Source organism: Manacus candei, unplaced genomic scaffold, assembly GCF_025592945.1.
Source record: "Manacus candei isolate 608988 ecotype Guabito, Panama unplaced genomic scaffold, ASM2559294v1 h1tg000016l, whole genome shotgun sequence".
Classification (NCBI taxonomy): domain Eukaryota; kingdom Metazoa; phylum Chordata; class Aves; order Passeriformes; family Pipridae; genus Manacus; species Manacus candei.
The window spans coordinates 7,541,699-7,560,951 of NW_026138064.1; the positions used below are offsets into that span (position 1 = coordinate 7,541,699).

The 19,253-nt window shown below is 37.9% G+C and overlaps 1 protein-coding gene across 6 annotated transcripts in view; it reads right to left on the reverse strand.

The window, feature by feature from the left end:
• Positions 1-19,253, reverse strand: part of MCC (MCC regulator of WNT signaling pathway) — a 189,944-nt gene that overhangs the window by 32,146 nt on the left and 138,545 nt on the right. For all 6 annotated transcript variants that reach the window (XM_051782580.1, XM_051782577.1, XM_051782579.1 and 3 more), the window contains 6 exons: positions 15,887-16,093; positions 6,106-6,252; positions 5,713-5,802; positions 4,879-5,027; positions 3,048-3,188; positions 1,761-1,861 (listed from right to left, as the gene is read on the reverse strand). In XM_051782580.1, the coding sequence (XP_051638540.1) occupies positions 1,761-1,861; positions 3,048-3,188; positions 4,879-5,027; positions 5,713-5,802; positions 6,106-6,252; positions 15,887-16,093 (835 nt within the window). The remainder of the gene's footprint in view (positions 1-1,760; positions 1,862-3,047; positions 3,189-4,878; positions 5,028-5,712; positions 5,803-6,105; positions 6,253-15,886; positions 16,094-19,253) is intronic.

Genomic DNA, 19,253 nt, shown 5'->3' on the forward strand with positions numbered 1-19,253 from the left:
AACACAATCCAAATACGTCAGAGATTAAAAAAAAAACCACTTTGCTCTTTGTCAGATTTTCATTTCAACCTTGTTTGAGTCAAAGACCAATTACCCATACTTCACACTTGCTAAGTGAAGTGCATGCACTAGAAAGAACATTAATGAGGAAGAAGGAAGGGTGAACATTAAGAGCAGTTAGATATGCTCAGATCTAAGTGATGCAACTCCCATGAATTTTCCACTCACAGATGTTGATATAAAACTTGACTGATCTTCAAACCAAAAATCTGTTATTTTATCTAGGTGTGTTAATCAAATTAAAGGTACAAAAACCATATACAACTTCCTCCAAGCTGTGTTAGGTAATGGGAAATTTGCACTATTTCTTTCTCAGGGCTGTAACTGGTAATACCATAATTAAGAGCTGTAGACAGATACTTACACAAAAACTAAACTACAGTTTCTTTCATAAAATGCAGATGAAACCCTACTGAAACCCAAAGTATTTCTCCCTTCAAAAATTTCTTTCTGCCTCCTACATGAACAGAAAACCCAAGACTAAATTTACTTTTGCTGCTCACTGATCTCTACCAGCAGGGAAAAGCCCCACAGTGCATTGTGGAAAAGAAAGACCAGAGCTTGGAAGAAAAGTGGAAGAAAATCTCAGACATCTCCTTTACTTTTTGGTGCACTGCACACGCTGCACAGGTGAAATGGGTACACAAAGGCCTGCATTGAGCACTGCGGGAGATACAAAGTAAGGGGCATGGAGAGCAGCACAGTGACTGCAGGCTGTGTGCATCCAGTCATCTGAAACAAGAGACCGACCATGTCAGTCCTGTGGCTCTAAAACCAGATGGTCACTCTGTCTCCAGAAGTCTTCCATTTACATTTCAGTGATTCCTGAGAAGCTACTGCCATTAGCCCACTGGGCAGTAACTATGCCTCAGGACAGCATGAAGGGTTATTATTCTCTCTCTGAAGGTTTCCCTTCTTTCTGCTTTAAGATTATTGTGGCTGCTTTCTCCTATCAATGGAAGGAATGGGAAAGATTTAACTTTCACCGTGTAAACATGTCCTTCTATCAGAAAAGTGGAGCTAGCAGCAATGTCAAGCTCCACACACTTCTGAACTGTACTGAACCTATGGTAGTGGCTTGTTCCATTTCTTAGCAAGCAGCATATTAAAACCCAACACAGCCATAAGATTAACTAACCACAAAATAAGAGAAATCCAGAATATGCAGGCTAATATCCCTGACAGCAGAGTAAAACAGAAGATAGAACATTTAAAAATTTAAAAGCAAAGGTAAAATGGGTAGGATGTGAAAAATTACGGCTTTTTTATTTTTTATGCTATCATAGTATTGTCTTAATCCCATTTTTTCATAAACTATACTCAGTTTCTTGGGGGTCAGTCTTACTGCTTCAAACAGAATCCACACTTGCAGTTACCACAGCTGTGTGGCCTTAAGCCACATATGCCCACAAGTATTGTTTAATTATTCCACTCTGTACAGTTGTATGCCTGTAGCAGTCTTGTCCCTGCTAGGCATCCCCTTGTGATAGCATCCACTGGTGAATTTAAATTGCTCTCTTTTCCTTTTCCTTTTCCCTTGTTTTTGGGGTTTGTAAAATAATTTAGTTAGTTAAAAACAAGAAAAGACCAGAGAGCATTCTTAAGTAATGGGTCATGAGATGATTCACCATTGCAACCAACTCTAATGCTAACTGACATGCAAAAAAAAAATTAAATGAAGTGATTCATTGACATCTTACCAACAGAACCAACACCTGCAGCTCTGAACTGCCCAAGAATAAGACTCTGCTCACTTTCTGCCAATGCCAACAGCAGTTCATACGCTTCTATGCATTGTTCACTGAAAGAGAAAACAAACTACAGAAAACAAAAATCACAAAAAATATCACCCGTAATTTAGAAAGGAAGAATACCTGCAAGAGCAACAACAACAACAACAGAGGTATGTATGATTCCCTATTACTTGTCTAACAGCAGGGATATTAGATAACATAATACATATGTCTCCTATCACAGGCATTCAACATTCTCTCCTTCCTTATGACAGTGCCAGGTTGACCTCAAGTAACGTAACAAGATAAAAGGGAAGAGAATGACCTGATGTGAAGGAAGTTCCAGAAGCATGTTTGAAACACCAGTAAAAATGGTGGTCAACATGATCCCTTTGTGAAACTTTTCCCAGACCTTCTTACTATACAAAATACAACACTCTATACTCTACAAGATAATTGCAGTACACAGACTGTAGTAAGAAGTAAAGAAGACACATGAAAAATACTTGATCTGTCCTGGCTGTAAGATTTTCTTCCTTACAACAAAACAGCTTCCAACTACAGTTGTGAGTCACTCATTCATGCTGCCTTCTAACAGTTTTTTTGAAAAAATATATACTAGTATACCTATTTGCAATTTAGATTTCCTAGTAATTTGCTCAAGGTTGATGGTAAGAAAACACATTTTTTTAAAGGCACACAATTTGTCTTAAGACCAGAACTGCCTGTTCCAAATTAGTTGCAGCTGAAGGTGTTAAATTACATCCACCTTTTTACATATAGTTTGAAGCAAATTTAGATACTTATTAGCAAATACTAAGCAATTAATCCAGAATTCCAACTGATGCGATACAAAGTCATTCTGAATTATGTGGAGTACAACACTATTGTTTGGCCCACTGCTCTTGCGAAAGGTGCCTAATACAGAGAACCTATATCTTAAGACCAGATTCAGCAGAGACCGTCTGAGCCTACGCACAATCATTAATTCAAATGTTAATTCAGTATTTAAAAATGAAGAGATAAATCTGCATATTTCTTCTGGATGCTGGAGAACTAGACTTGAAATACAGTGTATCAGTAACTTCAGTTCAGTAGTCTGCCAAGTAGTTTAACTAAAGGGACTTTTTTCAGGAAGGAAACAAAAAGAAACAGTATTATTATGGCACACCAACAACTTCACTCTGGAAAGCTTCTGTCAAGTTTCTCCTTGGCTCCCTCTTTTTCTGAGATACTCTCTGTGTAGACACATACCTGTACTGCAATGCCAGCCTGAGGGCCGTGGCGTTGGACTCATATTTCCCAACAAGCATGCTCATCCTCTCAGCATTGCTCTTGCACTCTTCCAGTGTTATTGTCAGTAAGTCATTCTGGGATTTCAGGTGTTCAATACGGCTGTAGAAAAGGAAGTAATTTGCAACCTTCAAGCTTAACTTACAGTCAGTGATCTGAAAATTCTAGAACAACCATAATTTAAAACAACAAAAACCATTTGGTCTACACATTTTATTTTTTTTTTTTAAATGAAGATTGCAAACTCCATCAGTTCTGTATCCCTTTATCAAGAGCCAAGAGGACAGAAATTTCTCTTAGTACAGCCTCTTCTTCTTTTCACCTTCCCATAAAGCATAATCACAACCCTGTGCAACAGCAGCAAGCAGAAGGTTATACCCTTTTTTGTTAGGGTAAAAGACTGCATAGGACAGTTTCATATTAGTCTTTTCCTCAATTTTTCTGCCTCAATTCCTCATTTCCTGCTGCCACATTTGCTTCTCGTTTTAAGTGGCATATTCACTAGTGCAATTGGGGGTGTGTGTAGGGATCATGCAGTTGCATAAATGCCTCCTTTCTTTGGAAAATCCAGAATAATCACCTGAAGTCATGGTTTAGTTGTGATTAGAGAGGGAACTTCCAAACTATGATTGAGGTTTCAGTGAGGCACTGTAATCTCCAAATGTTCTGGCAACAGTGGAACAGAAGCTACCTTGTAATACTCTTCTCAATAAGGCTAACTCTGAATATGAAAATGAAGCTTCAGAATATAACTATTACTGTTTATTCTCTGTGCCAATAACTGCACTACACATCAGTGTACTGTGCCTAAATGCAAAAGGTGGATATATGCCAAAAACAGGCAAAAAAATTCAAAATTTGGACAAGTAGATAAGAAATCAGTGGCATGCAAGACTCTAAAATCACTGACTTCCTAATAAAGAAGAATGAGAATGGCTAGTATACCCTTTATTCAGTGATCAGAATAAAGTCCTGACTTTCAGATGCTTCACTTTCTGTACCTTCTTTTGACACCTTCTATAAGGATACATGCTGTCAAAGCATACTTGTGCAGTGTACAGAAAAGAGAAAAGAAGAAGAAGAAGAAGAAGGAAACAAAGATCACATTTTGCAAGACTACAAAAACATGAGCTATAAGTAAAAGAGATATTTTACTGATCAGATTAAATTTGAGGTGGCTGTGGGGAAGAGAGAACTTGGCCAGAAACATGATTCTCATGTTTCTGATCCACCGTTTTGATCTTTATGTGCCAAAAAAAGACATGGTTTTGATAGAGCTTATTGAAGGATAACACCACCAATATTTTAACTACAACCAGAAAGCTGCAATCACTATTCTGCAGACAAATCTATTTACTGGTATATATGCCACACCACCACATGAATACATTTATGGATACAGTCAATGTGATTGTTCTGTTTCTTCAGGACAAAACAAAGCAAGCTAATTCTAGAATGAGCGAGACTATGTTATGAGAATCCCTATTTCTATCAGTGATGTGTCTTATGAAAAAAGATGCCATGACTATTTGGTTACCCACAGAGAGGGACACTCCACAGTACAAACTGTCACAGGTGAAGGTGCTGGGCTGATCCAATAACACACAACCAAACTGTCGTACTCATGGAAAGAATCCTTTGCATATCTTCTCTTCGGCACCTACATTCTATGTTTATCTGCAACTGCCACAGTTGAGCTTGGACTGATGTTCAAAAAGGATAAAAATGCAGTAACTTTATCAAAGCTAATAGAAGGCAACACATGTGAGCATTATCTAACTTTCCACCTTACCTATTTAATCTCTCTGTCTCCACTTCAAATTCTCGAATTTTACTTTCAGAGATAGCAGATCCATGTGAATATAGAGTCTGGAAGATTTCCTGGATGTTTGAGCAGTCTTGAAGGGAATGTGCCAAATGTTCAGCCACAGTACTAGACACCTGCACAGGGTAGTTAATAGATTATTGTGAATAGATAACCACTGGATTTCTCCCAAAAGCACTCTGCATTGAGAACTGCATTTGCTCACATGTACTCATTTCAAGGCATTCATTATTTGTTTTTTGTTATGAATTTTACATTGAATAGAATATTTACAAGATTCCACTTCTAGAAGCCATTTTGTTTTAAAATTCTACTAACCAAGGGTGAAGGTCACTATTTCATCACACATTTAAAAAGCCTACTATGCAAGTTATTTATGTTCTTGAAAGCTTAGCAAAAGGTTAGAGCCAAGTTCTTCAGTAAAACAAATACTAACACACAGTACCAGCAGCGTTATTGATTTACATTGGCATTTCAAAGCAGAACCCAGTTCACTGTTGAAAGTTGTGAAATGCAACTGGAGAGCCTTCTTGAAAAATATTTTGGAGGAAATGACTCCTCTTGAAGTCACTCAGAGAATGATTTCTAGCCACTAGTTAGGAGAAAATGAGATCTTAATACTAGGTGAAATATTCTTTGCTGAAATATTTTCCTCTAAATAACTTTTAAAGTTCTTTAAAGTTCTTTAAAGTATTTTCAGTCAGTCCATATATTAATTTATTAAGAAAGCAATGCTTCTTTTATTGGAACACAAGTCATCTTCAGAAGGTATCATGTATGCACATAATTATTAGTTCTTACCCCTATGCTGCTGATTTCTGATCCTAAGACAGGTCTATCAGATGATGAAGACTCTGATCTTGTCTTTGACAACTTCACTCTTTCAGCAATCTGCAAGTCAGAATGCTTCACAGGTTACACAGCAATAAAGTTCATGAAGTTTACACAAAATGCATCTGTGCTCTAGTTACACTTGCAAAACTGAAGTAAACTACTATAAAATTGACCCCTGTGCTGTAACTGAGATAACTACAATCATTAACACTTAATTCGCTCCCACAGTTCAAGTTCACAGACCTGCTTAGGAAACATTCTGGGGATTCTAGATACCTCTCAGTTATTCCTGCACAGAGCAAAATGAGACCTGCTTTCCCCAGATAATGAGAAGGGTTACTGAAACACACAAGAGCTCACCTTGGCAATGGGAATGTCGTTGCTGCTGCTGCTGGTGCTCAGCTCTCCCGTGCTGGGGTTGATGGGTCGATTGGCAGAAGTGAGACGGCTGGGGCTGGATGGGCCCGTTGCCTGCACGCTCTGCAAACGTGTCTGCAGCTCTCGAACCTACAGTAAAACACAGCATTCTTATTCTCCCACTTATACGGTTTAAATAGTTTGGAGATTTTTCTCATTGTCTAACCAAGTTTAATTGCTCCTCGTTTCAGCATAGAAGTTATATTTTTGTACCCTGGTGGCTGTGAAGTTTTCATGTGAGGAGCAGATGAGTGGAGGTTATTTTAAAATTCTATTGTTTTCAGTTTTTAAAAACTATTTGCAATATGGAAATAGGCAGATATAATACTGTAGAGTAATTACTCAAAGTTTCAGCTTGTTTTATATAACCCCTTCAGTGCAGCTGTACTGTATGTATAGAAATTATTCTCTCTGGGGTAAAGCTAATGCTCCAGCCTAAGATAATGATGCCTAAACAAATCCAGTGGCACTCCTGCTGGTAATGGAAAACTCCAGTTGAAAAAAACCCTCTTGACATCAATAAATCAGAGGATGATCTTGTCATATTTAAAGGTTAAAGACATTCAAACATTAATCACGCTTTAAAAAGTACAGTTAAGTAAAGCTACCATACAATGAATGATGTACAGACAAAAAAACCCCAGCAAAGTACCCAAACAACAGCCTGCAGAAGCTCTTTGTAAACACACAGTGCAAACACTGCATGGTCCTCATCACATATCAGATACTTGCAGAACTGATGTCAAAAGATTTTCAGTACTGCAGGGTTAAAAAAAAAGAAAGATCTGCAGGAGCCAAACTATAGTTGAGCTAAAGATTATAGTGTTTACATTGGAATAGTTCCTAACAGTCAAAGAATAAATTGTCTGCTTAACACAACAATTATGCCACAAGGTAAAGTGATAGAGCTCATTTTTCCCACAGATTTCAAACACAGAGCATGAGACGAAAGAAGGGGCAGGAAACCATCTGAAGAGGAAATTCCCCTGAAAACAGTTTTCCTTCAATATGCAGGTTTCTGTGCTGATTTTGATGGAACAGTCCCTCTGCAAAACAGAGCTGGTGAAATTTTAACTTAAGTCCAACAAAATAAAAGTTCAGACCATTTGATCCCCCTGTACATAGCATGAAATACAACTTTGATTCCTACTGTGTAAAACAAGGTGGGATTTTATACTAAATACAATACATTTATACAAAGAAATGATTAAGCATGTAGAAATCCTTTAGTCAAAAAATATGCAAGTGGCATTAAAGCTTGGGCTTTCTTCCGCTGCAGGTGCGCATGGACAGTGGGTGCACATGGACAGTGTTCAATCAATCTCTGCTTGAAGCAGCAGCAGTTGTGTATTCTCTGCACAACATAAACAAATCTCTAAAACCTACTGCACTGAGGAAAGAGTTAAAGTTGAAACACTCTCCAGTCACCAAAGCAGTATCTTATGCCTCCTACAATCCTCTACCATCTGCTTCTACTCCCTCAAGAGTATCCCTGCCTCTCTCCCTCTGTTGAACGCAAACTGAAGGTTAGGCTGCCCGAGCACTTACTGTCAAAAAACATTTTAGGTATTTGCAAATTAAAAAAAAAAAAAAAAAGAAAAAAAAACCTGTGTGTTTTACATAAAAGAGTGCAACAACGGCATGCTGCTAATAAAAAGCTGTAGGTGGCAAGAACAAAAGCACAAGCACACAAAGCCTAACTGCACTCACAAGTTCCCTGTTCAGTTGTGGAGGAGTGCTACATCTTAACCAGTATGAATGCAAACAAATGAAGTACACAAAACCTCAGATCAAATCCCCAGTGTTTAAAGGAGCTTGCTGAAAAATGGATATGGGTGCTTGACCCAGAATTATACGCCTTACCTGCAGTTATATCATGAAGTTAACTGAGCAGTGTAATAAAGTGCATATTTATAGCAAGTATCTTCTACATATTTGCAGCTGAGGCCTCCTTTGTTCATACAGGCATATATAATTTCAACATAGGTACAGCTGCACTAATGCAAACCTTAAGGACAGAAGTGCTCCACTGATGCAAACCAATCATTTCAGCCTGTTGATATGCATAAAGCTGAAATTAACCATGCATGCATATTTTTGCTTGTGGATGTGGAACGTCAGTGCAGATAGGATTTGTACTGTGGCATTAACACTGAAAAAAAATAAAAGAAGAAGCAACCCCAAAACTTCACTAAATTAGAATTACTATTGATTAGTATTTCTTTTAACCCAGGCTGTTCCAAACTAAATTCCACAAGTGCTTAAGCTACAACACTGTTTAAAAGCAAACAAACAGAAAGACCACTACAGATGTATTCTTTGTAAAATCAAATCCTCATCTCAATGTCTGATTTAAAAATTGCTACAATATTCACCTATGCCCAGAAGCTAGTCCTGGACAATTTCAGTCCAAAAGCAAATAACATTCTAAATTTAAGTGCAATCAGGAAAGAGAGCATTAAAGTTGTTTAAATCCTAAGCATGCATTGACTCTAAAGTTTAAAACTTCCTTGTGCAAAGACACTATTGTACAAAAATTTAATGCAGATAGGTTTCCTTTAGTCTATGTTTTATTAGTGAGCAGCAACTATTGGCCATGACTACAAAGCCAATTATTCTTAGGGACCTGTAAAACACCAACAACAGGAAGAAAAATGAACACAGTTGAGGCCACATGCAAAGATTTCTCAGGAGAGCATTTCTAAAAGAAAACTCAGAGCACAGTACAGTCATTAATCTATGCAACTCACTGCTTTAATATTATATCATAGAAGCAACTACAGCTTAAAGAAGCTGCCTGCTCATCTATACTTCTTGATGTGTTGATTCAGGCCCCTATTTCTGAAATTTCATGCTGAATTGATTGCTATAAATAACTGCACTAACTTTAGCAATGCTAAGTACTGGATGGTAATTCTGAGAGAATAACAGGGCAAGATTGACCTGTAAAATCACCAGTCTCAGAATTCACACATGCACCAAGCCAGAATCTCATGACTGTGCTGCCCACCCACCACACTGTCCAGAGACACCTTAAGTAACTATTTCTGGTCACCAAAACCTCCACTGTAAATAGATGTAGCATCTCCTTAGAAAGTACTTTTCCACACTTGTAGCAATTCTAAAGGAAAAATAAAAAATTACCAAAGAACGGGATTAAAAAAACCCAAAACCCAAAAAACTCAGAGTTCAGAAGAGTTAGTCTCTTCTCTGGATTGGTGAACACATGAGTTATGTAAAGACTAGTTTTAAAAGCATGATTAAAAATTGTCTGATCCTCCATACTCCATACTTCTAACACTCTTTAGTGTCATTACCAATGTAATATACATTATTCTGAGGATTATGCTAATTAGTAGAATGAAGGTAACTGCAGTACTGCACATGAGACACAAAAAACACCTGGAAATGGGAGAGAGAAGAAGGGAATATTTCACAGGAAACGGATGGCAAAATTAGCAAAATCTGATGGGTAAAGACAAGTATAGAAACAAACCCAAAGAAGTTCCACTGAAAGACAGAAAAAGAGAGAAATAACAAGGAAGGATTTAAAGAAAAATTTTTGGAGTCCTTGCATTATACTAGTTTAAAGATGGAAACATCCAGAAGGGTATGGAAATTGCCATGGACTCTCAAAGCTCTAAATTGAGATGGAAAGAGGTAGATATAATTATATGATAAGAAAAAAAAGGAGTAGAGAATGGAGGGGAAAAGGAGAAATCCATGGAAACATCTGTGAAATCCAGAATTAAAAAAAGGAAAGAGCAAATATCTTCTAAAAAGGAAAGAGCAAATATCTTCTAAACAGCTGCAGCAAGTCCAAGGAACTACAGAAACAAAGAAGTGCTGGAAACTTAGAAAGAGCAGGAGCAGGGTCATTAAGTGAGACACAAGGCAACAGAGCCATTATACTTCAGACCAAAGGACAGCCTAGCTACCAAGAGAAGTCAGGAGCAAACAGATGTTCTCAAGTTATTAATAAGGATGTAAGTAACTGGAAATTTTATTTATAAAATTTTTATTTTATTTGTATTTGTATTTATTTATTTGTATTTATTTGTATTTGATGTTTAGCAATTGAACCAATTGCTTAGCTGTGTTTCTCATTTTTTTTCCCCTTTCAATTCTGAGAATTGGAGTAGGAAATTAAGCATAATTTCTTGTGCATACCTTAAGAACTAAATAAAAGGACAGCAAGAGTAGACAAGAAAAGAGGCTGACACATTACAGCAATGCTGGATTTATGAAAGACTTTGTAAGTTATCAACAGGCATCACAGACATGTTTGCAGAAATGCATCATGGGTTATAGAAAAATACTTCAGTGAAATATTGTCATTATCTGTAATCATGAATCTAAGAACATGTTTTCAGTCTTTGTATTTTACACATGCATACTCACAACTACATGATTGATTAACATATCCTAAACAAAAAAACAGAGCTACAAACTGCCTGCTTTTGTCACTGATTTCCACATTCAAAGGACACCTGCTCCTTTTGTTTCTAAGCTAGTTTCAAACAACATGCTTGTGACTCTTTTGCTTCTACCCTACTTGTGACCTCTTTCATCATGCAGTATCTTTGAACCCTTCAAGTAATAGCACTTTTTTCCCCAGCATTTTAATACTACTTCATTTTTTCCCTGTTATACCTAGGAGGAAGATGAAGTACAACAAACCACAGGATGTGAACCTCTCCCCATTTTCTAATTTATTCATGCATACTGCAAATCTGTGGAGGGAAAGATGTCAAACAAAACATCAGTGTAACAATTCATGCTGCTGTGAGTGGTGATGGCCCTTCCCAGCCAAAAGCACCCCTGACCTTTCATTTAGGCCTAGTGGTGATTATTTTTAGCCAGATAATTTTCAGTCTCTATTATACCATGAGCACCAGAACAAGCAAGGTCTGAATTCCTACAGATTGTCTGTTGTAGTTAACTGAGTACAGTATAGAAGTCTTTCCTGGTATTTATAAGGGCCATCTCCTCAAGGAATTCTGTGGAGCTGGATGAGCTTAGACCTGCAGTTATCAGTTGAAAGGAGGCACTTGCAGAAACTCTGTCCTCTGCAGAGATGTCTGCTTTCAAGAAATGTGTAAGAACTTAACTGTCACTTGTGGACCCCTCTGGCAGATCTAAAAATCAATCTGCTGTTTGAACAATTACTTTGAGGAATGGAGAAAGGGAGTGACACACAGACACAACAAGTTGCAGGAGAACAGGAATGTTACTTATACACACAGCTTTTATATGCAGCAGGAGAAGTGCTCCTCTGCTTTTCACACCAACAGTTCCTCATGCAGAATGATCCGGGTGCTGCAACTCTATAAAGGATGCAAAGCAACAAAAACAAAGGATGTGGCAAGATGTGACATGGGAGGTGAAGGGTGAATTCCCTAAAAGCTATGAGCACAACTGACATGTTCTGATTCAGGCCAGCACACAGAAACAAACACAGGCGAAGGCAGAAAGCATATCTCAGGCATTCTCTCATTTAATTTCAGATTAATCACTGAGCTTTTGCATACAAGCTTGGAAACAGGAGAAAGCTCTACTTCATTAACACCTAGGTGGAGATAGTGCTGCATAAGCAAATACCATGCAACTGAAGGAGGCAGAGAATGGAAACAGCTTTTGGCTGCTACCTCAAGTTTCTGGTGCTCACCAAGAGAAAAGGAGACAGAACAATTCCAGGAGCACTTTAAGCTCTGAAAGCAGATAATAATCTCTAAAGACCCATAAAATATCAGTGTTCTCTAGCACTCTGGAACAACGCCTTCTGATTCTAATAGGAATGACAACAAAACAATGACAGTCCAACAGCTTGTGCCAGCTTTGTGTCATCTGAGAACAGTGTGGGTTCAAGAACGCCTGCAAGCCCAAGGATCTGACTCCTACTATGGTATGGATAGGTTTCAACTGCTCATAAAACCTACATATTTTGGGAGAGCCCTCATGCTAAAATGAAGTTTCCTGGAGCAGGAGCAATGTAGGCAGCTGGAGTGATCACACAAAAAATACCTCTTTTCTACTCCTCTGCAGATTATGTTTTCATTAAGGTCTTAGTTGAAGACAGCTTAGGAATCTGGTTTTGTTCTGGTCAGTTCAGTGAATTCAGCTGAGTTTGGAGCTACAGAATAACTCTCACAACTAAAAGGATTTGATTAATTGAACAAGCCAACATATGACTTATGCAGAGAACAGTCTTCACAGACTTCCAGAGCTGGAACTGCTCTAACTTTAGACTTAGTTCTTCTAAACAGCCTCAGAGAAGCCTGAATGCTTCCCACACCCACTGCTTCTTATGCCAACCAGCTGCTTAGGACTCTGATGAGGTACTACTCATCTGGCACCTTTCATGGGCAGTAATTAAAAAACCCACAATTTTTACTTTGCAGTCATGATGGAGTTTATATGCTGTATCAGTGCTGAATGCTCAGGTGGATAAAAGGGCTTTTGTACAGGAACACAAATATTACTTTTTCTTCTACTATTTAAGCCTGTTACTCCATATAGCAGTTGTAAATAGTGCTGACCTGATTACAACCTTATTCTCATGTAATAATAATATTAATCCCATGAACTGGTACAGAAGTTCCCCAGCACCTTATCTGTATTACTGGATTCAGGATTATGATCAGCTGTGTGTAAGCAATTTCTAGGGCATTGAGTGGCTCAGACCTAAATAGATTTTATTTTTAATGTAGCAACATAATACAGAGGTAAAATAAACCTCTGCATTATGAAATCAGCTGCTACACTGCAGACAATTTACAGAAATAAGCAATTACCTCATTTACTAATGACCTGTGAGAAACAAACTCCAAATGTATGTTGTTTCTTAGCCACTGTTCCAGAGAGCAGCTCAATCTGTTAACTGAGTGCAGTAAATACATAATTAAATTAAATCTCCAACAAGCCTGACAAAAACGTATTGAAAGCACTCTGCTTGATTACAGGCATTGGTCTGAAGGAACAGACCTATTGATCTGGTCAAATTCAAGCTTATCCACTTCACCCAATTTAATTTGAGAAGAACAATAACTAAATTTTAGCTAGATTTTCTTTCCCACTCTCCAGGGAAATAATCTGAAGTGACTCTTGAGTTCAGGTGGCATACAGAAAATATTTAATAGGTCAAAGAAAACATTTATTTTGTTGCCACTATGGACATTAAATTAAAAATGCAAATATGGTTTCCAGTGTGACAATTACATAGTGTGCAGACAGGGTCATTTGCCATGAACAAAATTCTCTGATGGGGGCAATGAAGCAGTGGTTTTGCACATTCAGGATGATATTAAACCATATTTCAGTAAAGTCCTCTGTAGCTGCAAACTAAATGAAAACAACTGAAAAAAAACACACACAACCCTGCCAGCTGTGCCCAAATATTAAGGCTCTGTGGCAATTCAACATTACTGCCTTATCTACTGGGTAGGACATCTACCCAATCTGTCCAAGAAGAATTTCCTTAATTACAGAAGAATGAACATTTAAATTGGCTTGCTACACCAAAGATAGCTCACAGTCTCTACTGAGCAGTTCCAGACTTACCCTCTGCAGGGTCAAAATAAAATACATTGGTGTAGAGGTGTTAAGTCTAGGTCTAGAATAACTGCAGCTGTCTTAACTGGCCTTTTTCCCCCTTTACTTTGGATAAAATCCTGAAGTAACTATCCTGGTTTTGACAGGTATCTCTGAATAATCATGCATGATTATTTTGAATAATATTTAATATTTTGAAGCTCCATTTTGAAAGTAGTCAGTAGCCTTACTTATTACTGTTTCTTCAGAAGCACAATCCTCTTTTCTCTTAGATACCTCACAGTCTAATTTCTGGGTTAATATAGCCACAAGTGGTTTATATTAATCTGTTCTTGCTCCAGTTTCATCCATAAGTTTGGAAAGCCATTACTCCCATTCTTACTTGCCTTCTCCAGCACTTATTAAGAGAAATCAAATTAGGATTTTGTTTTGCTAAGTTGAACAGGACAATCTCTTTTAAGTCCCTTCTCCAAGTACATTGCCCATTTTTCTCACCATCTTCACCATCTTTTTTTGGCAATTTAAACTTTGCCTTTTCATGCATAAGAGATAAGAACTACATAAAACATTCCAGATCAGATCTCACCTCTCTTTATACAGCCTTTCCCATCTCTGCTGGAAAAAACTTCTCTGGTAAATCACAGGACTGAATTTGCCACCAAGTGTCAATGGCTCAGCCACACTGATCCCTGAGGCTACAACGCCAACTCTGTCCCCTTTTCTTTTTATGAACTGAGGAGATTTTGGCTGTCAGCAGAAATTCTTGTTACCAACCTTTCAAACACCTTAACTTGCATTCCATACTTCTCTAAATTTGAATCTTTTTCTAAGCTCAAGGCCACCTATTTTTTTCTTGTTTGATATCCCAATATTGATCTGTACCATCTGTAGTATCAATGTCTGCATTTGTGTAAGCAAATTTCACAAGGACATACTTTTATTCTCTATGTGTTGTCATGTCCACTCCCTCAATTTGGCAATAATTCACCCAGTGCATAAACATCACTGCTGTAGCTTGAGGGGTAGTACTGTTTCTGCTTAAAATAAATGTCACTATAAAATCACTCCAAAAAGTTCAGGACTGAAAACAAGTTATGGTGCATAATAAAACAAAATTTTACAAAGGAAAAGTTGAAGTGGTCTTGTTTTATATGATAGGAGATTACTATTTTTGCCTCATCACACATACCTTTTTTAGCATTGGGAGAGGCTAGAGAGTTTTGAAAAGGTTATTTGTGGCTTGATAGCTGAAGACTGGAAATCTCACACAATGCAGAACATACATAAAATGATACAGTCACTGCAGAACAATGTTGTTTTAGAACAGCAAAAAGGGTCAATCTGCTGCTAGTAGGTAAAGAGCAACACCTGCAATTATTTCACCAAGGTACAGTGGTCTGATTTGTCATTCAGACTGAACACAAACTTGAAACTGCCTGTTTTAAAAACAAAAATGCTTTGTATCTAGCCTAAACTCTGCAGATTTAACAGATATAAAGTCAACAAATTTTAAAAGTAACAGAGATTGAGGTCACATTCTCTTGGACTTTTCATCTTTGTTTTTTGTGGTTTGTTTGTTTGTTTGTTTGTTTTTGGTTTTTGTGGGTTTTTTTGTTGTTGTTGTTTGTTTGTTTGTTTTTTACTTTGGAATCCATGCAAAGCACAAGGCCTTTCTCTGACCTTACAATATCATAAAATGTAGACAGAGAAGCAGGACATGGCTGGGACTACTCATTGTTCAGTGTGAGAATTATTACTCACTGACAGGAGTCCTGCTCTTTTTCTTTTTCCTAGTCACAAATTGAATTCTCATAAAAAACAAAGAAATATTGGTTGTTTACAGGGAAAAAAAGCACCTCACAGGACAATTCACTAAATGAACATCTGCTTTCTCCATAGTCAGGTTACATATGCTTCCTTGAAGACGAATATCACGTTTTCTGTTAACAGACGATTTCTGACATCAGGTTATTGTACACATCGGCTCTTTATCACACACTCTTTTTCTAATATGTTCAGTTTTGTCCCAGTTTTGTCATTTGTATAACCCAGCTTTAAAAACAAAAAGCCTCACAGCCAGTAGAGGAAGTGAGGTTAAAGAGAGGCTTGTTCTGGTGACATAATCACACAGATTTGGAGGAACAAGAAGCCTTCACCTCTGCAGCAGCCTTACCCTTCTGCGCAGCCTGTCCCTCTCCTCACGGACAGCGTTCATGGTGGCCTTGGTCCTGTTGAGCTCCTCCTCTTTGTTGCACAGCATGGCCGTGAGGCTTTCATTCTCTTCTCGTAGGCCAGCGAGCTCCTTCTCCCATCGAGACCTCTCCTCTGACAGGTTTGGGTAAAGGTCACGTCCCAGTACGCCCTCAATCTCTTCTACAGTCTGTGAAAATAAAGTCATCAAAACCAAGAAAGAAGCAAAGATGACTGAGTGGGACTAATGGGTACACAGGACAGAAGTGTGTAACAGGCTGTAACTCTGTATTCTTATACGTACACATGCAATCCCCCAACACCATTAGTTTGCTTCTTTTGTTTGCTGAGTAATATCAAACAAAATTATTTTCTTTGACTATTCTATTAAAATATTTTGTACTGACAAACACTGAAGGAGACAGATATATGCAAATAAAACACGTCATATGTGAATGACAGCAATGCCAGTAATTTCATCACAGAACACTTCATAACAACTTAATGACTCCTTGTCATGGGTGAGCCCTGTACTAACTCTGTTTCCCTGCTGAGTAACAGGCAGAAAGTAGCAGCTTGTGAATGTGCATTGCATGGGGCCTTTCTCAGTTCTAGACCAACATCACAAAAGGGCAAAGAAAAGAGTGGGAGGGGATAAAAAGAGGACTCTTCTTTCCCATGTCCCTGAGCTTGTTCTTTCCTTGATGTGACAGCAATACAAAAAAAAGAACTCTGTCCTTAGCTAGGCTTCCATTATATCAGAAGATGTTACAGCCTTTCTAATGCCTGCAAAAGTGCTGCATTTCTCTGAGACATATAGTGCCATTCAGCACTTCCCATCCCACCTCCTTGCTCAGGACTGTGCCTTGTAGGCACAGTTCAGTACTGGGGACATTCAGCAACTTCCAAACTACATTCACCCACCACCAGCAAGGGAATACTGCCATGGCTAAGCTTACTGTCAGACTGGTCATTCAACATACTGAAACACAGCATAACACTCAATGTGTCAGGGAGCAACGTGCAGTTTTGAATTTAGTACACAGTGCATGCTGTGCCTGTGTTCAAATAGCAAAACCACTCCAAATGTCACTTATAAGCTTTTGAATCCCTCTGAAAGCAGTATGCATAAAAATCATGGTAAGAAATATAGAAAATAAAAGGAATATATGATGTAACTAGCAATGCAGAAAGTTTCATTTCATTGGAAAATCCAAAACCAAGTTACGGCTAAAGCCTATACTTTTACATATAATATGGAAGATAAATCATGCACCAAGGTCAAAAATAGTCTATTTAGTTGTTTTATTCAAAAGTAGTTAACTTTTATATTCTGATTGATCCCTTCCAATTCAGTATACTTTAGGATTTTAAATATAACAAAAATTACTGCCTTGTTTATTTCCTTAAATCAGGAGGGACTAAAAGAACCAATTAGAGTACAGCTGAAAATGACAAACCACGTTGGAAACACAATTATCTTTTTTTTTTTATTTCTGCAAGAAATTTTCCTGATGTTTTCAGCACTATCTGACTTAAACATATCAAATCTTATTATTTGTCCATTACAATGATAAGTTGGTTATTTAAGTTTATCAATGCAATAATCTTAAAGAATAAATCTTGGCTACAGCAAGACTCCTTGGTGAGAAGGAAAAAACACTTATACAAAAGCAAAAACATATTTTTAACAACTAGTTTGAAATGCCTCTATAGAGGAAGCAGGGACAAACCTTTCACAGTCAAGCTCAGTTTATCCTTTTAAATCATATTTCATGTCTCTCTTCTATAAAACTGCAATACATTTAGAGTCATAATTATAAACTTTTATTGACAGAGCATCTACATCATAATTCTACTTACACAGTTGGTAGTAAGCTGAAACTACTTTTCTAAAAGAGCAATGCCTTGCAACATCTCTGTAAAATGAAAGAAGCTGCAGCTCTCCCTTGCATTAGCTCCACTTGGACCTATAGGTCTCAAATTATGACAAAGTAAATTATTTCAACACAGCATGACAATGAGTTCAAGTTCTGAATAAGCAGAGGGCGGTTAATCTTACGTGAAGAAAAGTTCTGCAATGGCAGGAGAAATCTCTTTTGATGATGCCAGTTTTATTTTAAACAATGCCTCTTTGTTGCTGTCTTCTCCTGTCCCTTCTTCCCCCCATACCCCTCTTGAACTTCCCCTGCTGTGTTCTCACCCGCCTAACACAAAGTTCTGCTGCTACCTCCTACCTCCTTATTCCCCATGCTCCTGAGTGTTGCTGTTTTTCCAACTCCTCCCTTTTCCAAGCCTCTTCTCCTCCTCAGAGTACTACTGGGGGTGATAACCCTATGGTAACATCAAAAGAGGAAGGACTGCCATGAGGAAGCAGCAGCAGTGGTTTAACACCACAGAGGTATCTTCAGACAGAGAGGCTGCTGCTGTTTTTCACGGCTCCAGTGCTATCACAGGCCCACACAAGTACAAAGGTCAGGCATCAACAGCATCAGGGTCTGAGAGTCATACTAAGGGCTGCCCTATAATCCTTAACAAAACCAAGGGACCATTCTGCTTCCTTCTGTGCTCCTTCATTTTGCCATGATCAGTATCTTTTTGTTGATTATCACAATTCTCCAGTTTGACGACCAACATGCTACCATCCACCATGGTAAATAAAACATAAAAATTGCACTTGGATATATCTGTTTACATGGATATATCTAAGTGTTGTTTGTTTTTTTCAGAGCAGTATCACAGAGCAGTTTTATCTGCTGCACAGCAGATAAATTCAGGTATAATTTCAGGGAGCATAGGATTGAATTACAATGCAGTCTTCTGAGCACAGGGCAGGATGCCATATCATGGTAATTCCAGTCTTGTCTCTGACACTGCCATCAGTACTCTCTGCCTTAATTTCTTTACAAGAGGTGTTGTGTTACAGATGTCATATCAGATGAAATCACTAAGTATCAGGTTTGAAAGAAGTAAAAGAAGTACTCCTTCACATGGCATAACTCATAATGGTAGAATTTATTCCTACCAGAATTTATGATAAATCTCATTTCAAAGTCTTTTCAGCTTTTTATGTGACAGAAACAATTGACTTAGCTAGGGTCACATGATTTGTATAAAATAAACAAAAAAACCAATTTACCACCAACAGCATTAGAAGGAACCTACTGACATTTAACCATCAAAGCAGAAGGATTCAACACATTCAGATGCATTAGTCCACTGGTGAAGAAAAAAGTCAACAGTCAAAGCAAAAGAGAGTGAGAATACTTCAGGTTTCCATTCATGATTCCATCTATTTTAAAAACCTCTCAGTTCTTTGTCTGAGGAAGCAGGAAAGGAGAAATGACCTG